This window comes from Rhizoctonia solani, chromosome 9, assembly GCF_016906535.1.
Source record: "Rhizoctonia solani chromosome 9, complete sequence".
NCBI lineage: Eukaryota > Fungi > Basidiomycota > Agaricomycetes > Cantharellales > Ceratobasidiaceae > Rhizoctonia > Rhizoctonia solani.
In genome coordinates this window covers 2,243,308-2,264,988 of record NC_057378.1, presented here as the reverse complement: position 1 = coordinate 2,264,988, position 21,681 = coordinate 2,243,308, and the positions used below count along the sequence as shown (strand labels likewise).

The 21,681-nt window shown below is 45.3% G+C and overlaps 6 protein-coding genes across 6 annotated transcripts; 1 reads left to right on the top strand and 5 right to left on the bottom strand.

Annotated features, from left to right (window-relative positions):
- Positions 1–397: 397 nt before the first annotated feature.
- On the bottom strand, positions 398–2,051 carry RhiXN_08203 (uncharacterized protein; the record flags this gene model as incomplete). Its single annotated transcript, XM_043328019.1, has 8 exons — positions 398–658; positions 705–950; positions 999–1,124; positions 1,175–1,267; positions 1,321–1,410; positions 1,530–1,574; positions 1,632–1,790; positions 2,004–2,051. 8 exons carry the CDS (start codon positions 2,049–2,051, stop codon positions 398–400), a joined length of 1,068 nt encoding a protein of 355 aa, XP_043183404.1.
- A 2,084-nt stretch (positions 2,052–4,135) lies between these two features.
- Positions 4,136–5,689, top strand: RhiXN_08202 (uncharacterized protein; the record flags this gene model as incomplete). The annotated part of the gene is made up of 8 exons (XM_043328018.1): positions 4,136–4,239; positions 4,297–4,627; positions 4,777–4,977; positions 5,023–5,109; positions 5,156–5,266; positions 5,312–5,429; positions 5,474–5,568; positions 5,615–5,689. 8 exons carry the CDS (start codon positions 4,136–4,138, stop codon positions 5,687–5,689), a joined length of 1,122 nt encoding a protein of 373 aa, XP_043183403.1.
- A 523-nt stretch (positions 5,690–6,212) lies between these two features.
- On the bottom strand, positions 6,213–8,426 carry RhiXN_08201 (FAD-binding domain protein; the record flags this gene model as incomplete). The annotated part of the gene is made up of 8 exons (XM_043328017.1): positions 6,213–6,336; positions 6,397–6,616; positions 6,669–7,001; positions 7,059–7,200; positions 7,259–7,371; positions 7,440–7,574; positions 7,753–7,907; positions 7,972–8,426. 8 exons carry the CDS (start codon positions 8,424–8,426, stop codon positions 6,213–6,215), a joined length of 1,677 nt encoding a protein of 558 aa, XP_043183402.1.
- Positions 8,427–9,747: 1,321 nt separating this feature from the next.
- RhiXN_08200 (methylene-fatty-acyl-phospholipid synthase) lies at positions 9,748–13,739 on the bottom strand (the record flags this gene model as incomplete). Its single annotated transcript, XM_043328016.1, has 17 exons — positions 9,748–10,088; positions 10,141–10,204; positions 10,262–10,441; positions 10,496–10,661; positions 10,772–10,847; positions 10,897–11,075; positions 11,161–11,326; positions 11,378–11,438; positions 11,493–11,581; positions 11,635–11,731; positions 11,785–11,965; positions 12,024–12,330; positions 12,553–12,657; positions 12,734–13,065; positions 13,119–13,264; positions 13,313–13,597; positions 13,731–13,739. The coding sequence occupies 17 exons, from the start codon at positions 13,737–13,739 to the stop codon at positions 9,748–9,750; spliced, it is 2,784 nt and encodes a 927-aa protein (XP_043183401.1).
- Positions 13,740–15,853: 2,114 nt separating this feature from the next.
- RhiXN_08199 (ricin-type beta-trefoil lectin domain protein) lies at positions 15,854–16,563 on the bottom strand (the record flags this gene model as incomplete). The annotated part of the gene is made up of 5 exons (XM_043328015.1): positions 15,854–15,925; positions 15,986–16,049; positions 16,110–16,186; positions 16,236–16,340; positions 16,399–16,563. 5 exons carry the CDS (start codon positions 16,561–16,563, stop codon positions 15,854–15,856), a joined length of 483 nt encoding a protein of 160 aa, XP_043183400.1.
- Positions 16,564–17,506: 943 nt separating this feature from the next.
- On the bottom strand, positions 17,507–19,966 carry RhiXN_08198 (Prolyl oligopeptidase family; the record flags this gene model as incomplete). The annotated part of the gene is made up of 9 exons (XM_043328014.1): positions 17,507–17,713; positions 17,769–17,931; positions 18,026–18,086; positions 18,134–18,255; positions 18,308–18,355; positions 18,412–19,230; positions 19,280–19,505; positions 19,558–19,840; positions 19,898–19,966. 9 exons carry the CDS (start codon positions 19,964–19,966, stop codon positions 17,507–17,509), a joined length of 1,998 nt encoding a protein of 665 aa, XP_043183399.1.
- Positions 19,967–21,681: the final 1,715 nt, after the last annotated feature.

The window sequence follows — 21,681 nt, the reverse complement described above, 5'->3', positions numbered from 1 at the left end:
TGATAAGAAAGGAGAGGAAAGTGATAAAGGTGTAAAGAAAGGGCAAAAGCTAAAGCTACAATGATATTGAAATATTAACACAAGGAAGTTGAACAGAGAGATGAACACATTAAGAAACACCACCAAAATAACAGGCATAGAATAATTTGATAAAAATGAGAGTCAGTTCAAATAGACAAGAAAAGCAAAAGTGACAGGAGAGTGTTCAAGGGAATATATTGATAGAAGGAATAGGGGGGACAGGGCAAGAAAGTACTGTTGATTATTGCTTGATTGCTTTGGCTCTTGATTGTGTTGTTCTTTTAGGCAAAGTTGAGCTAGACACCCAGAAAAATAACTTGTAAGCTGTAATTAAACTTCAAGTCAAAAAGCTCACTCAAGCAAAGCATCAGCAGCATCAATCATCTCCTGCTTGGCCTGGCAACCCCTTTTTGTACCTTTGGTGGTGGATAATTGAGTTCCTTGCATTGTAGTGTCCAACTGCTTCTTGGGGGGCCATTGTGAACTTGCGTTTGCCTTGGCCTGGAGCACTGTTGTTGCAGCAAGTTTGTCCAAAAGGGTGCTTAGCAGGTTTTTGTTGGGTACGTATCTCTTTGCAACCTGCAGAACGCAGTGGGATACTGGAGGTAAATGTTGAGCTGGCAGGTGGATATGCCAGCTAGTTGTGTATTAGAAAAGCCAAACCTCTAGATACATAATCATACCTCCATAGAATCTCTTGTGTTGAGCTCCAGACTCAGATCCAAGTCCAAATCCAACTCAAGCTCTGCCTCTGCTGCTGCTGCCTCTGCCTCTGCCGCCTCTACCACCACCTTGGCCATGGATTTGGCCCTGGCTTTGGCCCTGGCCTTAGCAGAAGGATTGGAAGGCAGGCTAGGGTCATTGTTGCAGGAATTCCCTGGGCTTGCAGCATACTGCATTCTGGCCCTCTTCCAGGTATTAATTGAAACCTGGAAGGAATGTATCAGACCATATAGCAGTGGGACTGGAGTACGCACCTCCAACTCTCCTTCCTTTTGTCCCAATACAAGCAACTTAGAAGTCCTGGCTGGACAATTAGCCCCTCCAGTCTCACTATGTTTGGAGTTGCCAGGGGGATCCAACTTTGGAACCATTTTAGATAGCTTGTAAATGCATATCAGATTAGTAGCTAAAAATAAATTTTCTCACTAACCTTAGGTTCTACCAATTGTAGTACTGTGGAACAAAGGGCTAAAGCTGAGGGCAATTCCCTCTTGTCTTCAGAATCTTCAATACGGCGCTTTGCCTGAATATGTACTATAAGTTACAAAGAAACAACAAATAAATGAAAAATCTCACTTTAGGTTTTGAGACCAATGGCCCTGGGGCTGGAGTCACTTTGGTCTTGCTATTGGATTGGCCTTGCAGGACTACTTGCAGTGGCCTCTCCTTAAAGATCCTGTTAACACAAATCAAAGAGGACTCATAATAAACACACATTTGACAATTCCTCAATGTGATGGCTAATGATGATACTAGACCCAAAACAGCTTATCAAGGAAACTTACTATTTGTTCTTTTCCCTTTCCTTTGTTTGTGCTGCCCCTTTTTGCCTGAAAAATACCAACTTAGCCAATCCAGACCAAGTGGAAGAAAATGTGGTAACAAACCTCTTGTTGTTCCTTGAGTTTGTTGCACCAGGCTGCTTGTCCTCCAGCCTTCTGGATGTGTGCTTGATGATCATGGCTATTGGTCAGCGCATGGATAATAAACTCTTTTGTAGCCCAGTTGTTACAATATTGAGCAAGGATTTGATATTTGTTGCAAGCCTGTGTAAATGAAAAAGAAAATACATAATATATGCTATTTAACCAAATGAATGCACATAACTGAACCATAATACTAACTCTCTGCTCCTTGCAGAGCATGGGGTAAGTGCAATTTGGGATGTTTTGAGTAACATGATGTGTTATTGTACAGATGGTGCTCTTAGAGACAAGTCATTTGCAATAAAGGAGGATAGAATGGGAAACAATACATACCTGTATTCCCTTAATGAGCTCCTTGTTCTCCAGGCCATCCATCTCCATGAGTGAGGCAAGCCCCTTAAGCTTGCCTTGCGGACTGTTGTAAATTGGGGGAAAAGAGGTTGAGACTCTGGTGCTGAGCAGAGTCTGTGTTGGAAGATTTCCCAATTTGCAAGCTAAGTAAAGAAGTAGCTTCTTTAGGGTTCTCTGGGTCTAGCTATCTTGAATATAATCAACTACAGATATATCCTTTCTCAGTGTAAAGTGTCTTAGTAAGTATTTCTGTAAGAGCAAGAGTACTGGCTCAGGTTCCCTTTGGCAGAGATAGTTATGTAAGTTTCACTCCTAGTTGCAGGAACTAACTGGTTACTTAGTATATATCCTTCTTTAAGGATGATTGCCTTCTGTTCACTTAACCTAAGAACTCTGTATCAGGTCTACAACCTTTCCACACTATGGGTACTTGGGAGATCCACTTATACAAGTTTAAGTTATTTGAAATCTTGAGGCACAATATATCACACAATTGAGGGGGGCAAGCCCAAACCCAAGAGTGACAGTCAACAGTAACAGTGAGTGGAGTGGTAGGAAGGGTGCCCTCCAAGGGTATGCAAGAGTCCCCTTTTATACCCTAGAGTGGCAAGGTTACTGAGTCATTCACCTAGTCAGAGTATGAATATGACTTTCTTAGGACTGTGCTTCCTAAGACTTTGATTGGTGGGTGGGAAGGCACAGATATGACTAGGATGGAATGTGGCTGCTCTTGGGTTGAACTGCAATTATTTAAAAATAGAAACATCTAAATACATGACTCAGTCTATCAAGAAATGCTTGGCAGCCAATGAGCACTTAGAGTGAGTCATTAGTGTGAGTCATTCTGGTGGCAAACAGAATGACTCATAAGCAGGATTTGCAGTGCCACTAGAAATTACTAGATAAGGAGAACCTTAGTAATCTCATGAGAGATATGACTCAACTAAGCTAAGAATAAGGTTCATCTCCCAAGTTAGAGCTAGTCATGTGATGAGCCAGATGTAAAGATATAAATATAATGATTAGTAAGGTACTTGAGCCACATAGATAGAATCTTGTGAAGCTAATATCTCCATGAGATCCTATTGTATGAGCACGTGACAGGCAGCGTTAGAACGAGCAAAAGGAGCTCTATTGAACAATATGTAACACATACAGTCAATATGAGCGTTACATAGAGTAATGACAGGAATAATGGAAAATAGGAGACAAATGGTCATTAAATCAGGAAGTTAGATATATGCAGATTATTGTGGATGGTGAGCTGTGAATGAAATATCATGTGATACATAACATAGGCCAGTCCCAACAGACACAGGGTAACCTATTAGTGTACTTACTGCAACCCTGTGCCCCTTGACTGTCACAGTTGTTGAGTTCAACATTGAGTATAGTGCAACAATACTGTAAGGATTGTTGTGATTGAGTGATATTGTTTCAATCCACCATACCCCCCATATTGTAGATAGCTTTATCTACAATATCTCATAAATCCTAGATACATTTTAGGTAAACCCCATAAGTCTTAAGTCTTACTTAAGCATCTATAAGTCCTATACTTAGTAGGCAAATCCTATAAATCCTGTACATTAGTCAGGTAACCCTCTTACCTAAGGTGCTATCCCAGAGACCTTAAGTATACATACCCTTAGTCACTTAGGCTTAAGTAACATTAGTCTAAGGTACTATACATAACCAACCACCTGCACTTCATAGTTGCTAGACTATTTGTTAGGAGTTGTTATTCCTGATAACCTAGCCTATATTGTGCATATATTCTGTACATATATTCTGATTCTTACTATTAGTTCTTAGTTATTCTCATATACATTTTGCATATAGTAATTCTTTCTTACTCCTGTACTTACACAACTCTTAACAGTCACACATTGGTCAAATGTATTGACTGACCCACTTGTTATAGGGAAAGATCTGGGCTGTGGCAAAGGCATTTGCATGTAGGATTGTGGAGCACAAGCAGCTAGAAACAATAACTTGGGGTGACTTTGGTTCAAGCAATTGCAAGGAGTTCTACAATGGAGTAAATTACATATTTATTTGCTTCATTCTTGACACTCTGACTATTTAATTTTTTAGTGTTATAAAGCTTGTCCATGGCTCTTCCATTTCTGGGGCAAGGCAAACAACAACTGCTGGGTGGCTTGATTGGTCATCCAGCAATATTTAGTTCAGGCCAAGGGATACAACCCAAAGCAAAGTAAGTGGCCATGCATCTTATCTCATCATTGCTGACGTACGCTATAGCAAAACCCAGGGAGCAGGACAACAATCTTTGTTGGAATGCATCCAAACTTGCACATAAGGACGTGATCCCACCCAAGGACAAGGACCTGTACTATATCAATGTGCCAGAAGGGGGCTACGGCAATGGGCCCAAGCGGTTAGCGAAATTCAAGCGCTCTGATTCACCCTTTTGCAGGCAATCCTTGCCCACCCAACTGCCTCCCTTGACTTTGTCCTCAAATTGCCACGCTTGTTGGGCAGACAATGTTGTTGCGGAGGAAGAAGCTTGCGCTACGGCGTCCAAGTCCAGCGCATCAACAACAAAGCCTGCAGCACAGCAGGGCAATAAACAAAAGGCAAGTGTTAGAGTATACTTTTAATAAATTCTAACTTGACATCTAGGTCCTTTGCAAGAGAAAGCAAGTTGTAGAGTCATTGGACAGTGAATCGGAGCAGGCAAGTTAATTGAATGTAAACGTATACGAGTGTAACTAATAATTTACACTCCAAGGAGCCCGCTGCAAACGCAAATTCCCCGCCCCCGGCAAGCCCCCCGTCCCTCGACTCCCCCAGAGACCGCCCATCCCCGTCTCTGCCCCCGGAAAGCCCCCTGCCTCCGTCTCCGCCCCCACCCCCGGCAAGGTCCCCAACAAAGACGCCTTGCTCAATTGTTGAGGTAGTTCTTCGGTCGCCAGCCCCGGTCAAACCCAAGGTATGTCTTAGTTCTTGGTCAAAATCGAGCTGATCGTGCCACCAGCCCAAGGAGCCCTGCCGAAAGGAGCCGTCAAAGCCAGCCGCCGGCCCCAAAGAAACGCGGCGACTGAAGCGCAAGGCCGAAAACAATGTAAGTTCATCATGCTACCAAAACAATCACTTACGTTTCCTTGTAGCGAGATGAACCTGCCACAGAGAGGCAGCAGTCAAGCCGCGTCGTGGAGCCGGCCGTGGACAAGGAGGCCGAGGAGCAGGGGCCATCGAAGCGAAAGATTCGTCCAAGAATGGTAAGCATATAGTCTCAGTTATTTGAGTATTAACATTGTTTCAAGCGCCCAAAACGCAATCCCACCCCCGAACCCGAACCTAAGTCCCAGCTCCCCCCACCCCCGCCCCCGACTCCGAATCTACCCCAGCTCCAGCCCCAGCCCCAGCCCCAGCCCGAGGGAGGTAAGGAACATCCTGATGGTGGAGACGGTGCCCCATCCATCAAGTCCTTGGCCCCAAGCCACGTGAGCCGACGCCTGCTCCCGATTCACCGCCCACTCCCAAGCAGACCAAGAGAGGGCGATCCGGCAATATACCCGATGTAGGCGCCTCTATTTATCTTGTAAATTAGCTAATTCGTCCACCAGGAGGAGAGCCGAGTCGTCAAAGTGACGACAATGACGATACGCACTCGCCGTGATGCACTTCGCACCCGCGAATGAGTGGATTATCGCTAGGCCAACTTCGCGGTGCTGGCGACAAGGCGATGAGCTCAACGGACTCATAATATCATATGCAATTGTACGACTTTTTTCGTGTGTGGCTGACCCGTGAATGTATGACCATTGAACCAATTAACGTGATTAATTTTAAGTACCCCGTCTAAGCTACTAGCTACGTATACACGATCGTGTGACATTTAAGTGGTAAGGAGGTGTAATCCAATATGGAATTATAAGAGGGTGGAGTACTAAAAGGGTGCCACTCCGATAAAGTACGTCCCATACGTAAATTTAAGTACTTAATCTAATAAAATTTTAAAGGAGTTACCACCTTTTACTTTAAGCCGGTTTCTTTTCACAGCGACCTACAGTATAGGTCAGAATGTAGCCCCGTCAGGAAGGGTTCACAGGCACTTTATTCACAACCAATTGATAACACCAGTCTTATATACAGAGTCCAAACTTCTCAGTGTTCTCATTTTAATTGGTCAGTCTTAGAGTCTAATATATGCAGACCTTTGCATCACAAATCGGAACCAACACATCGATTGCACCTGAAGAGACCCTTGGGATCCACTCCCTGTTTAATCTTCAACAAGCGATCATAATGTGATCCAAAGAATGATTTTTTCCATTGAGGCTCGAGCCTACGTATAAATCAATCACGCGTCCGGTGAAATAATTAAAAAAAAAGGGGGGGGACCCACGGATCTGCTTCGTTGAAGTACGCAGCATCGTCAAGTCCAGCGACTTCACTAAATCGTTGAACAATCTGTGTTGTGTCTGATTTGATTTGCTCAATTTCTTCAGCGCTCGCGTTGGCGGCCCAACCTCCACCAAAAATCCAATTTACAATGGCGTCTTTACGCCATTGAGGGTTCAGACTGGTCAACTCTGGGTCAACTCTACTGACTGCACCTCCCCCAACTATGGATGTACTCGTTAGGATAAAGTCAGTTGCATACGCAAGGATGCGTACTGATATTGAAGTTAGCACCCAAACGCTTTCCGTCTCCCCAAATGTACTTGAGAAGTTCTTTTGAGTTTTTCGCAAAGGCCTCTCGAGAGACAAGGCGAGTCCCAAACCAGATAGGAACACCAATACTAGGATCTTGAATATAATTGTTGAACATGTCGTAAAAGGTTGGATGAGCGGAAGTAGTAATTTGGGCTTCAGTATCACTATTATTATTTATCCAGTTATATATAGGTCGAAGTGTGTTGTTTGTAGACTGCAGCGACGAACTGTTAGGGTGGATCAAAAGGACCATGAGAGAAGTAGGTGGCCCCCAGACACCATACCCTCGAATTCCTGCAATGGACGTCGACGGTTCGAGTTATGCTAGACATTTTTGTAAAATTCACGCACCTTGGTCAGTGATACCAGGCAGGGCTCCTAGGATAACCTCGGATAGTTCCGCTATTTTCCCTGCATTGGTTGCGTTCAAGATCATTCTTACCACATTTACGTTGACAGGAGGGTGCGTCTTGTATGTAACATCCAAAGCAACCTATTCATAAATCAAATGTTAACACGGTTCCAGCACACAAACATTGCCGATTACCTACTCCCCATGTACTACCTCCACCCCCACAAAGAGCCCAGAACAGATCTTGGTTCTGGCATTTGCTCACCAGTACAGTCTGGCCGTCTGGCTTAACTAGAGTAAACTGTAAAACGTCTATAGGAGAGATTTTTCAGAGTTATTATCAATGCTGGTTATAGCGCTAGCGTAGAAATGGGATTTACTGTCTACACCCATGCCAAATAACCCGCTGAGCATACTGTGTCCTCCTCCTTGTACCCAGCCACCGGCAGCTCCCACACTTCGCGCTGTGGCACCAACCACAGAAACGTTATGTGCGTCTGCTGCCTTATATACGTCTAACGAGCGCTTAGTACCATCTTCACATAGAGAATACTCTGCAAAATCCGACAGAGCTTCTGAGCCCAAAATGCTTGAGAAGCTTAAACAAGACATCCGTGGTGATCTTGTGTATGCTTTTCGAGCATTTTGGGCTTGCAAACTCCGATGGATTTTGCAGGGTAATGTTATACTCACCTAGCCACTGCTCGGCCGCCTTGACCGTGACTGCGGGGAGAGCAGTTTCATTCTGTGAGCATCCACTGGCCACAAATGAATTGGTAAAATCAATGCCACGAAGGTTGTGTGTCCAGATACTGAACGAACCCTCAGCACCGCTTGACCGCCCGAGGCTGCAGGTAGCCAAATCAGAATGAGTTATGTTATGGCCAGGACGAGTCTAGATCTGGAGCTTACTAATCATGACCGGTACTCTTTACCACTAGGCTCAGGTTATACCTGTCTGCAAACTTTACAGCTTCAATTACGTGTATATCGCTTTGTGCGTCGACCGAGTAATAAGGAACAAATCCTTGATCACATGTTTCATCCCGAGGAGACCCAAAACTACATTGGAGGCTATCCCAGATAGGGTTTTGCATTGCACCGGTTTGGTTAGCGCGCCAGAAGGAGCTGTTCCAATTTGCCTTGAAGTCGTTGCAGGCTATTTCGTCATAGTTGGGATCATGGCATGCCCACCCGGGAGGGTGCGGTGCGACAAGTTGACCGCCTATGGAAGTGTTGAAGGTCGACCATGCGTCGACCGAAGGCCAGCAAGATTGGTTTGCCTGACAGAGTTCAGCAGCTAATACTGTAGGCAACAGCGCAAGGGATGTGAGAAAGGCCACTGCGAAAGCTTGAATCTGACCCATATGCGTAGTTAACATCTTACGCAGCCAAAGTTTGGGGGCATGAGGTTTATATATGCCTTGTTGTTTGATTGATCACGACTGATTTCAATGGAAATGTAGATCGAATATCTGCAGGCCGAGCCCAAGCCGAAAATGATGTCTCGGGATATATGTATCAATATTGATTCGTGTATTTATAGTAAGAAGCACGGGCTACCTTCTCTTCTCGTCAGAGTGGAGCTCACACGCACATACCAGAAGGGCTGAATCTCGTACTTCTGTACGTTAGCTATGAAATACAAAATCACGTTAATAAGGCGGTGCAATGTGGCCAGTGGAGCCGCATAACCCGTGCTTGGTCTAGAGAACCAGAGCCCCTAACGCGGCTCAGGCGTCTCCCCACTTGCCGGTTCTACACTTGGCATCGTGGTGAAAGACCCACCTATGTGTGGTGCAATCATACATAGGCGGACCTTGGAATTGAGAGGCCGTTTAGGTTTGTTACAACGTACTTAGCCTACGCTCTGGTGTAGTCCCGTGCATGTCGCTGCTGGATTGCCCCCACAAACCGATAACCCATATGCAAGTCAGCGTGTGGTACAAAAATCGTCTATCACTAAATCGACGTCTACACTGGGGAGGCCACTAACCAATGTGGACGAAAGCCAAGCGCGTGGTCATGGACCCCGGATGGTATCAGTTCGATCGAAAGTTGAAATATGGCTTCACGGGTTAGAAGATTACGATGACCATAATGTACTGCCCATCTCTGAGGACATTGACGAGTCGTGGCACATCGGTCGTCAACGGGTTTAAGGCGAAGGCGCGGATTCTTCATGGTGTCGACGTTGGATTAGGGTGTACCGAAAATACATCGTGTGATTGTTCGGGTGTGTAATGGTAATAAATGTAGACCACAATTTAAAGGTCAGAGTATATGTACATCGCCGAAATCCCCTGCTAAGCACCCCAGGAGCCCTAGCACGCCATGAAATGAACTCTGCCATTCAGGTAAGTTTTTTTTTTTTCAATATTTCGGGAAGGGGAGAGCTACAGCAGGAAATCATGTTTCTTCGCATACCGCCCTCTTCACTTTTCCGCATTAATGCTAGTTATCGGCGGACAAATTATGTACCATTCTATACTAGTCGCTTTCGTGCCAGAAACTGTGTTTAGCTCATGGCTGTTCACAATTTTAATTTACTTTCGTCAGTTTTACGTTATGGGGTCGATGTTATAATTCATTCGTGATCTATATCACAGTCCCGCATGGGCACAAATCATCCGTTTTAACAGTACAATATTATTTCATCGTATCCTTCTCAACGAGCGCTCATTAATTCTACGCATCCTGGCCTAGAAGTTTCAGAGAATTCACAACTCGGTTAGATAGCGCAGTCACGTTCGCGTCAGCTACGATAACCTCCGGTGAATACTCCACTCCGAAAGCAGCATGGACAGCAGATGTAATGCGTTTTGCTTGACGTTCCGACCAGAAACGGAAGTCGTCTGGGTCAGATCGGAAACCACTGGGTTGGGTGATTCTCGAAGCAGGGTCTTGACTAGCAGGACTAATTCCGGCGCTGAGTGGGACAAGAGAGGGGTCAGAATCGAGGCAGAGAGTAACAATGCAGAGCAGCGTCTGGCGGACTGAATCGTAATCAATAGCGTCGGGCTTGGTCACTAAAAAATGTTAAGCCATGACTATGTGGAATGGTTGTTTCATGCGACAAACCATATATCTCGATGGGGCCAGCAATGCTCATAACGTTATATTTGCCATCGTGGTGATACCTTAGCTATAATGTGTGATCCTTCAGTAAGAACTTCCATTTATTTGTAGCATTTTACCTTACCTCATATTTACCGACTTGCCAAGGTAGCTGGTCCTTTTGGAATGTCACCTCACCACTATCAGGTAAGTCTTGCTTGCCGTGCGAGACTGGTGTGTCGCCATCCCATTGATCGTCATGTACTGGCACCCACATTCCTTGCGAGTTCACCTTCGTGACCAGATTTGAGCTATTCGCGCCAACCTTAATGTGTTGTGTCACTTTGGATGCTTATCCGTACACCTGAAAGGGGCTCACCCGATAGATGCCAATCCAATCCCGTTTCGAGTGCTCGGTAGGCGCGTGCCATGTGACCCGAATTGGTTCCCCAATATGGAAGGCTAAATCTCCGTTGGAGCTGATCGGTACAACTGACATACGGTACTTGCTAACATCGAAAGATGATAAGTCGTTGGCTACTCGTCTGCGATCCAAGAGTCAGTTAAGATGCGTAGTTATTCCCCGGATAATTTGGTTGAGGAAGTAAACAGACTAAGGGGTAGGCTCTTTGTGATATTGGGAGAAATTACTCACGTAATAACCAATCTCTCCTTGCTCTGTTGAAGCAAGACTCGAGTGTCTTGGACAACCTCGGATATGATTGGTGCCGCTAGCGATCTTTAAGTCCAGTCTCGGAAAATTACCATCGGTATGCTTACAACGCGATAAAAAGTCCTCCATTGCAACTGCAGCATCGCCGTATACCTTTTCGAACGTCCCGCTGAACTCCTGGGCAACCCGCGCTACGTTGGCATTCCTATTTGCGACACTCTTGAGAGTTTTGGTAAGCCCAGCCTCTTTACGGATCGAATCCCCATATAGCTTCTTCATATGCGGGCTGTTCTTTTGTCAGTAATCGGAATATTCAACTTACGAAGCACCTACCGCTCTACAAAGCTCAGGAACCACCAATGCGCACCAACACTAGCCACCGCAAGTGAAAATACGGCGTGACTTCCGATATAAGAGCGAGACCAAATAAGGCGGCACCGGACATTGTTCGCTCAGGATTATTTAAAAATCGGTAAATTCCGGTATAAGAGAGCTGAGCAGGGTAATCCGAAATGAAGAAATCTCCGAAGAACCAACCTATATATGCGTGAGGAACGAGACACAACAGTACACGCAAATTGAACTGACCAAATACTCCCAAGATTTCGAATGTCTGCAACGCAGCCCATAGATGCAAGGCAAGTAGGAGCTTAATGAAATATATCAGTAGGTAATATAGCATTAAATCAATTCAAGCACTTACGACTCCAAGAGTATGTCTGAGAAGTTGATCACCTGCGGTCCACTCGACAGGTGGTGTATAGGTTTTCCAAGCCAGCAGGGCGAATGACGCTGTGAGAAACCAAAATGAGTCCACTGCCAAAACGATGACGAGGTATACGTACAATAAGTCCCGTACAAACTCATAGTATAAATTTGTTTCCAATTTGTAAAAGACTCCTCGAGCGCGCCATCTTCCCTTCCGTGTTCATAGTAGTACCGCTGCATGTTCCTTGTCGTTAATTGGTTCAACCATGGTTCAGTAGAAGTCTTACCTCAACAAAGTGTCTCACGAGCCATTTGCTTTTACTTTGGGCCCTGAGAATCCCTCCTAATACGAAAGAATGGAAAACCCTCCACGCAAGTGCATGAAGAAGGTAGGTGGCCGTCGTATTTGGAAGGATAGAAGGAAGAACTATGTATAGTGTCAAAAGGACCAGTTTAAGGTCCGAAGCCCTGAGTAGAATCGGGCTATATTAGTAAACGCGAGACGGGAAAGTCGAGCCAAACGCACCTCAATAAATCGATGTTCTTGAGCCCCACTACATCCTTCCTGAAGTAACGTGCCAAAAGGTCATGTTTAGAGGTAGACTTGTTTCTCGAGTGCCTCGGGCGGTGTGACTTGACAAGCTTCGCTTCGGAATCATTGTCAACCCTGACTAAACTGTCGCTATCAGTTCGGATATGCAAAGTCTGGACCGTCACGGAGCGTGAAGGAGACGCCGGAGACAGAGTGTCGGTGTCTGCTTCAACCTCAGCTTCGGTTTCTGTCTCAGCATCAGTGTGAGCTGGGGTGGATAAATCGGCGGGGTCAAGCTCGGCTATAGGACGGGATGTCGGATTTCAAGTACAGGAAAGCAAGTAGTCATAGTTCATAGAGGGCGATTTGCGATGAGCAGTTAGGGGTTGACAGGATCCATACCGAGCAGGTCAGATTGCATAACGAATTTAACGACGCCATGGAGCAATTGAGGAACGAACGACACCCAGACAAAAAGAACCGTTATTAACAGCTAAAATAGTTAATGTATTGGTCTACATACCGTGAACTGGCTTGGGTAATTCCAAGGCACTGGCGAGCGGAGTACTTGGGACGAGAGGAGTTCTCGCACCGATCAATTGCTTTTGACCATATGCGCGCTCGATATCTAAGAGCATAATATTAGCATTCGCTCAATTGCGAACGGCCATTGTAATCTGAATACGAAAACAAAGGGTGCTTACGAGGATTTTCGAACCACACTAAGAAGCCAAATTGCATCGCATGAGCCCACAAACTGACAAAGAATAGAGCGTAGCTTCCAGCTATCAAGCTGAGTCCATAATATCCGGCGTATCCGACAGAATACATCGGATGGGGGGCCATTTCAAAGACTCCGTCAAAGACGAGGGAAGTGTCGAACACTGTACCGCTAGAATCAGGTAACGGCGATGGGACAAGTCTACCGCGCTCAAAAAAGACGTCTCCCCAATACCACCCATAGTCCTTTACAATATGATGAGCTTCCGTTTTGACCCAGAGATTGAAAAGTATCAAGGCAAATCCTACGAGCCAACTATACCCCTTATGTATGAGCATCGAGCACCAATTGAGCGGTCAGACACATACCGGAGCGCATGGGAACTCAGGCTAAGGTCTTCAGGCACACGGAACACGGTAAATGCAAACATGCAGTATGAGAGGAAGTCATTGATGAGTATGATATCAACCACTTGACGGAAGAGAAGCCAGGTGTTGTACTCGACCGGCAACTCCTGCTCAAATAGTTAATACACGGAATACGAATTCTGGCTCAGACTTACAGCAAATGAATAGTCTGTGCCCATCTTGTTGCGAAGTTCATTGCGAATCCACTCGTAAACCTTGGGCCGTCGTTCATTATCCAACCAGCCTCGTACTTGAACCTGCTTGACGATCCAGCGGCGCTTGCTTTGTTTGGTAAGAACCCAGCCCAAGCCGACGTCATAAGCGAGTCTCCAGAATGCGAAGTACACCAAAAACAGGGCTCGGCTAAAGACGCGCGGAAGCAGAGCGAAGAGCAGAATTTGACCACCAAGTAAAGCCAAGTTCACCAGATCGAGATGCGACTTGGGATGTAATGGGTGAAAAAGAGAAGTCAATACATCTTGAGTTGTCGGAATGCGAAATACTAAATTTATAATTAAATGGAAATCCAGAACATTAGTCGGACTCGAGGACAACAATTTTAAATGAACTAACTTTGGCCATTAGGTGTTCGGCCCCAAGCTGTTTCGGGATTTGAAGTTACCTCTGAAACATTTTCTGGCCCCTTGGGCGAGTTTTTACGCCTTTTCAGGCCGGAAGAGACACTCATAATACGTCAATGAGGGAGTCTGCCGATTGCGACACGTCGACACAAGATAACGGCTTGGGGAAAATGAATTCACGTGATCGCATCGTGGCCATTATGTAAGGTGGTTAATTAACCGTGTGCGTCCATCAATCATCATATCATGGACATACCTCCTATTCCCACACTCGAGGCCATGCGTATATCTGAAACGCCCAACTGCACTATATCATTATTAATATAACCTAAATAGGTTGTTTGTGACAATCGCCTTGCGAAGGACCAACATTTAATCAATCCCTCAAACCTTGCGACCTGGCAATATCCCCGGAATCCAGACCTTCAACGGCTGAATGGTGTATGCGTATTTGCTCGTGAATTGCTAATGTCAAGGAGAGAACGCATTTTTATTGTTTTCACCACTACTCAGTAGGGCCGTCAGCGTCATGATCTCGCGTCAGGCAGGTAGGCCAATCGAAACACATTTCGCTCCTTACAATTGATTTCGACTCAAGATAGCGAAGACCCGCTATAAAAAATGAGTTGAATTCGAAACTGGCATTCCTAAATCTATTAAATGCTTAGATACGGGTGGTTCATCTCCTGATTGCGTTGTGAAATGCAAGCATACGCGAATTCCGCAAGAAACAGAAATTCTGATGAAACGTGCTAACAACTGTCTATGTAAAGACCCAGTAATTTTCGGTTCGGATAATTATCCAGGCCATTCTTAGTACTATCCTGAGTGACTGTTTGGGAAAGCTATAGGGATCCCGACGACATATACACACTTTGGGTAGGCTTCTGACAAGATACTACAAGACCGTTTTAGGAAATTTCTGTACCCTAACTAACACAATGATTGGCGCATAGTAGTGTCACCTGCAACCAGTAAAGTAAGGCTCTGTCAACAATAGCTGAGTTTATGACTCTGATGCCTTTAATACCACGGACGGTACCGGTACCTGGATTAATTTTCGAGAACGATGTTACTCTATTAGGCTCAAATGGCGCAACTCACCTATAGCTATGTTCATCCCGCCAAGGTTCTTCAAAGGAAGGTTGAACCATTGCACTCTCCGGCTCCAGGATGATGCCGACCCGTACGTTGATCATTTGGGGCATATGGTAACACACATGCACTCGTTTACTACCACGCATACGTTGTCAATAAACCAAGTTATGATCCGTGCATACATGATCAATTCACAATCGTGGAAACATTATCACTTTTTATATCATCACCCACGCCCTCTATAAGTGAATGAGATGTTAGGAACGGAGATTAGTAACGGCGGAAGACATGGATGCCCCCGTACGTGAGCACGTGCTATATACATGCGACTAGGGGGGCATACCCTGTGTAGTCCCTACTCCAATGTTGAGACTTAGCAGCCCGTAAGTATTTACGGTCCTTTGAATCACAAGAAACTAGGACATTGCATACTAGATGTTATATTCTCACATAAATAGGGCTGAAAATGAGCTTTCTTGAGCTTTCCGAAATTCATAACATCAGCGCAGCACAGGACCATCCCCACCAACGATGGTAAAATTCATCATGACATGTACCGTTACTAGCTTGTCTTGAATGAAAAGCTAAATTGACTCGTTATATACCAATACAGCACGATGATAATGAGTTCTCACTTCTTGGGCTGATATGAGGTATCTGGGAATCTGTAGTTATCAGCTAGACACCGTGACAGCGCCGAGGATCGGGACTAAAGGTGCTAGGATTCATTGGGTAATCAGGTGGCAACATGGCGACTACGATTGGATCTCGACATTATGTCTGTGCTCTCTTCATGATATTGGGTCTGACTCGGCATGAAACCAAGCTCCGTGGCTCAGTCTCTGAAATTATTATATTTTATGACTACCAGAGTTATTTCATTTATTTGAGGAGCTTAGTATCCCGAGAATTTTCGTTTAAATTGATTCATTCATTCATTCAATTTATTGAACACGAGTGGTTAATCAGTGGTCGCAATTACTTTCTTGCAACGATGAGAGGATGGCATTCAGTCACCTATTCCTCCCTATCGATCCTGATAAATTCCCATTCCTGGCCCTCCTCGCCTTGAAGCTGTTCGAGTACGAGCTAGAATGTTACATTCTTTATTTTAGTTACCAGATAAATAGGTCCCAAATAAACACATACTTGAGTATTTTCCTTGGCATCTTCTGGAACCGTCATATACATTCCGGATTCACGGACTTGAACACTAAGTAATTGATTATCGTAATGCACCAGACATTGTCTATTTATCGACTTGACTACTCACTGGAAGCTCTTCTCGTGATTGCCCTTATCAAGCGCCCACTCCACCTCCTTCTTTGTCACGAACACTTTGTTGTTTTTCTGAATACTAGTTACTACTTGATTCATCCAGGTTTCGAAAGTCACTGACCTGCAGGTTATTTTTATCACATCCAAGGTTCATCCCCGACGCCTCATGAGACAAAAAGGACAACCGGTAGTTGTCACCTTCAATTTTTTGTACTTCTACCCTTGCCTGATAGTGTGATTCATTATAGATCCACTCGTTCTGATATCACGCATATACAACTAACCATCTTATGTTTCGGAACGAGGATAATTGGAGTGCCCTCCTTGATATGTCCGCTCCTCTGTTCGCGGCGGGGCCTTGTGTCGATGCCAACAAAGAGCGGGCCAGACGACTGAGACTGGGTGACATGGGACCTGATACAGTAGACGCCGTTTCGAAGGGAAGACATGGTGAGTAAAACAAATTTGCTTCAGTAAGTGGAGATTGTTCGGTGCTATTGATGAAGTCGCCCATAGGCATTGTTTTATAGCTTGATTTCATGTCTTGAGCGCTTTTTCATTGCACTTTGCAGGGTATATCACTCGCCCGGCGCACGGCGCTACGTCTTTAGTAAGCACCGTAAGAAGCGAGCGCAGGCGCAGGCCAAAACCTTCGTCGGTCAACTAGTTTTGAATCGCAATTGTAGTCATTATTGGACTTTTCATTACTTCCCACATCTAAGCTAATTTGAGCTTCATGGTTACACAAGTTACTAAGTCATGATTATGGTCCACACGATTTTATGGATTGCAGACGGAACTCCAGAGATAGTCATCAGGGTGCATAATTACTTTATATTGTTTCAGTTGTTGGAAAAAACAATGTATTGCTTTAAACCAACCCAACAATATGTACACAACAACTTGTGCAGGTGGCATGATTCCCAAGCCTAAATCAATAAAAGAATCACTTCGTATTACGCCGTAGAGCACTCATCAAGAATCTAGAATTACAATACAAATGTATAGTTCAATTCATTACCTGCGATTGTTACGCCTTCTTCCATAGTGTTCGATCAATGCGGGGGTGGTCGGCAATCGAAGCATAAGCTCCAGTGTATGACCACAAATCCAAGCGCAAATCTCCATGAGGAATGCTCAGACTCGTTTTTGATACAATTTGGCTAGGTTTATCTGTCGGTTGATACCCCGCTCGTAGAATTTGTGTATACACAGGAAAATATAGTGACCGAAACCCTTATTGAAGATCGTGACCCACGCCCCAACGTGCGTTGCGCCTTCCTGAAGAATTGAGCTCATATAGAATACCCTATGTAATAGGATCGCTGTACTTTTCATTCAATTGTTCATTTCATTGAGATCGATCCGATCTGATCTCTCTAAATACGGAAATCACGGCTTCACCTCAATCCTGAACACCTCACCGTACCACCCAAGCTCGAGCTCCAACGCTTCCTTGATAGTTTCTGCTTTACGCCATCCATGGCCCTCGCCCTGGAATAACTTATACTTTACTTTACCACCATGCTTCTCTATTTCGCTTTTCATAAGCTCCGCTTGATTGGGCGGTACCACAGCATCGACATCACCTTGCAAGAGCTGGCAATAAAAACCCAGATTAGTCCGACTGAAATTGAAATCGCTGTGGACTTACAAGTAAGGGCGAGGAAATATTATTCGCATGGAAAATAGGAGAGCGGTCCTTATACACATCTGGGCGCTCTTCGTATGTTCCGCCGAGTAGCTTGAAAAGATATTGGCTCTCAAACTTGTGAGTTTCGCCCGCGAGGACCTTCAAATCCGAGATTCCGTACGATCTATCCAATGCAATAATTGTGTCAAAAGCAGGTACGATGGTGAGAGCGGTAAATGCTACAAGGACTGGAACAGAGCCTGGATTAAGCAACTTACGAAGTTCCTGCACCAAAGGCTTTTGAATTTTTCACTAGCGCTGCTAGAGTAGTGTAGCCACCTATCGACATATTAGATTTATTCCAATAAGCTGAGATCCTCTCTTACCTGCAGAGCCGCCACGAATAGCCACCCGTTTAGGATCAACAAGATTAGCCTTTCCGAGCTCTCCGACGGTCGAAACGCAATCATCAACATCGACAATACCCCATTTCCCTTGGAGCCGCTCGCTACAACCTATCGTAAGTGTTTGAATCACCCTTACCTTAAGCAAATACTTACCGATAGGCACGACCGTATCCTGAAGATCCCCCATAGTTGACGTCAACCCTGAATATTCTCATATCAATGTTATATGCCACTGATAATCGGACAGCGGAACGCACCAAGCCCAACCTCGGCTCGTCCAGTATTGGGTCAACCATTTTAATCCCGGAGGGACACTCGATGTCGGGCCACCATGAACATTTACGACGCATGGCGGTTTCTCATCAGCTTGCCCTCCAGAGTAGTCCTTGTTTGCTGGTGGATAAAATATCACGTGCAATGGCTGCTTCGCACCGCCCGCGACCTCAACTTCGAATGTCTTGAGCTGGCTCTTGGAGAATGCAAATCCTTGCAGTGCGGGAAGATCGAGCGCATTGGTAGTTTGCTTCACTACCTCGTAGCGTGGCTTGCCCAATAAAAGTGACATCCGGACGAGTGCCGCAGGTTCGGCATCTCCCGTGCCCACGAAAACCGTCGAAGCCCCGGCACCCGAGCCCGTAGGTATAGGCCGGAACTGGGAGGTGGAAACGTATGGGCTGCTGCAAAAAGAGTATCTCTGACCATACAAGTCGATAATTAAGAAACCGTTTTGGTCATCAATCCGTCCCGGTGCAATGATTGTATCCTCTTTCAATACAGCATAGTTTGAGCCGCCAAGCGACCACGCTGGATCGGCAAAATCCTGTTCAAGAGGTTGACCCAGTCCGTGGCGTGTGGTATTGTTACTTGTGTCGTGAACATAATGGTTGTAAAACCCTGTCTTGTCTGAGATGAATACGAGCTTGGTAGGGCATGTCCACGACGGTTGGGTTATTGACTCTGTAACTCGGGCACCAGCGATATGCTTCGGAGTCCCAGCGATGGAAAGCGATTCATCGGTAAGGGTCAGGTCGGCAATGTATAACTCGGATCCTTCCCAAGGCATGTCAGGATGCCACCTGGTGATATCAGATCGCGCAAATGTTGGATAATGACAGCTGTTCGTACCATTGTACCCAAGCAATCTTCTTTCCGTCGGGACTAAACCGAGCAAAAGCGTAGAAATCAGCGCCTTCGGTAATCGTGGTAACCGTTTCCGACTTCGTATTAATCAAAACCAGCGTATTGACAACATCGGCTGGCTTGGGCTTAGTATGATCCTCGAGAATGGCAACGACGAGATGGGGAAGCGTGGGATGAATTTGCAACTCTCCAAAACGGTGATTTGCATTGTCTAATCGCTTAGTAGTTAGAAACATACTGAATACTACCAGTTATCGGCCTACCTGGGGTTACCGGATGAGGTTCTTCCCATCCATTGTTGGTCCTCTTGCAAATGTATACGCGTTTCGAGTTCCAATCGGCAAATAGGGCAGTATCCTTGTACACGGCCGCGGCAGAACCCCCATATTCGTGCACTCCTGTTCGGGCATTCCAATTTGCACCAAACACGTCCTTTGATGTTTCGGAATGAACTAGAACACGGCGGCCACCTTCATGGGGCCGATCTTCTACATGATATATGGACCCAGTAGCTGCATCCACAATCACTTCAGGAATACTAATAGTCTACAGCTTCCAATTTCAGTTCAGGTCAAGCAACGTCATTCAATGGTGGGACTAAACCTTCTCGGTGATAACATCCGTCGTCAGAGGCGAACTCCAGCCTCCGAATGGCGCAGCGGTTGGAGACATGTTTCAAGGATATGTTTGAGACAGAAAGTTAAGATTCAAGGAGTAACAACCTGTCAAACTTGAGACCTCAAGTGATCGTCGTTGCCAATCAATATGACCCATCACGTGGAGGTAGATGTGTTAGTCATAGGCTACACAGCCACGTGCTGACCAATTGAGAGCGCCATCTACGGTATCTACTAAGAGCAACTTCAACAAGACGATCCCACACGTGTTTTCTGAGACTCGTTTAGCTCAAGACAGATCTATGATAGCCGGATAGCCTATCTAAGTACGATGCCATAATAAGCTGCCCCATATTTGGGATAATACGGAAGCTCAACCTAGGATGCCTTCCTCATAGACGAGTCATGCCTTACTTTGACAGCTCTAGGGCTGTGCACAGCCTTCCCATATGATGGTGACGACTACCTTCTAAATCTATCATAGGTAAGACTGAGATTTGCTTACCTTGGTAATCCCCCTGAGTGATATCAAAGTGGCGTCGTCGTCCTCATATGATGGCCTGGCGCCACCGTTGTCTTATTTGAAAATAAACCAAAGCCCGGCAAGAGACATATCCAGTCATCGGCTCTGATATGATGTCAATCGTCTCCCGATGCTACCCACGCCAGGTGAGTCTGTGCCTTGCCTTGTAGATCATGACTATATGCGTCTGATCCGTTAATTATTATACTCACATGCTTCTTGAAATGATACAGTGGTAATCTGCGTGCAATCGGAGATAAATGCTAAGTTCAGCTTCCGAAACCAAAATTGGTCTCGGCAATCATACAATTATCATTGCGGAAGAAATTTTTGAAAAGTACAAACTGGTACTATCAAATATATATGAGATTCGGCGGCTCGTCACTGCCAGAAGGGGGCCACCTGAGTGGGTGCAATCCAATGTGCTGCGTGGGCTCTGTTATCAGAGTCAATCATTAAAGTATATTATGGGGGCAATAAAAGCTCAATTACGTGAGTTTGGTCCGTATGAGTAGACTAGGTATCGCGTTGCAACGTGCCCTGTGGTTCAGACCATTGAGGAATTTGAACTTTTCTGTAAAATACCCGTCCACAGAGTGAGAACGAAACGCCACAATATTAAGCCCACCGCTAATTAGAAGGGCCTACGCCTTGCGCTGCCAAGTTTCAAGTGTTAAGGTTACTAGCGGGCTACGGACATTAACCGGTTTCCCGAAAACTTGAAAAATGAACCATTAAGCGTGAGACTGTAGTCCACTCTGTTGCCAAAACTGGACAAGTTCCGTCAACAATATGCTTCATTTATGTGGTCGCAGAGCGTTATTTGTTACCACCACTGGACTACAGAAGCAAGAAAATCACCGCTGATCGAAATCCCAACGCTCGAAATTAATTTCGGGATGCTACTCTTGACCAGAACACAGGGTCACTCATAAACTCAAGTTGGAATAAAGAATACCAGAACACTCTATATTACTGCGTCTAGACCTCTGCATAATTCTTTCTGTGCACACAGGAAGTAAGTTTTCTTCTTCTCAATAGCCCGGTACATCTGAATAGAAACGCCTATTCGAATTCATTAGGGGGCTTGTAAATGACAGTTACCATGCATTTCAACCGTGATCCGATCGGACGGAGGAATTGGAACTCGATCACAAGCGCCCGGCTGCAATCAAATTCACTTTGCGATTGAACCACCACATTTGTTATGGCTGCTAAGTCCAAAGCAAAGTAAATCTAGCCCTATT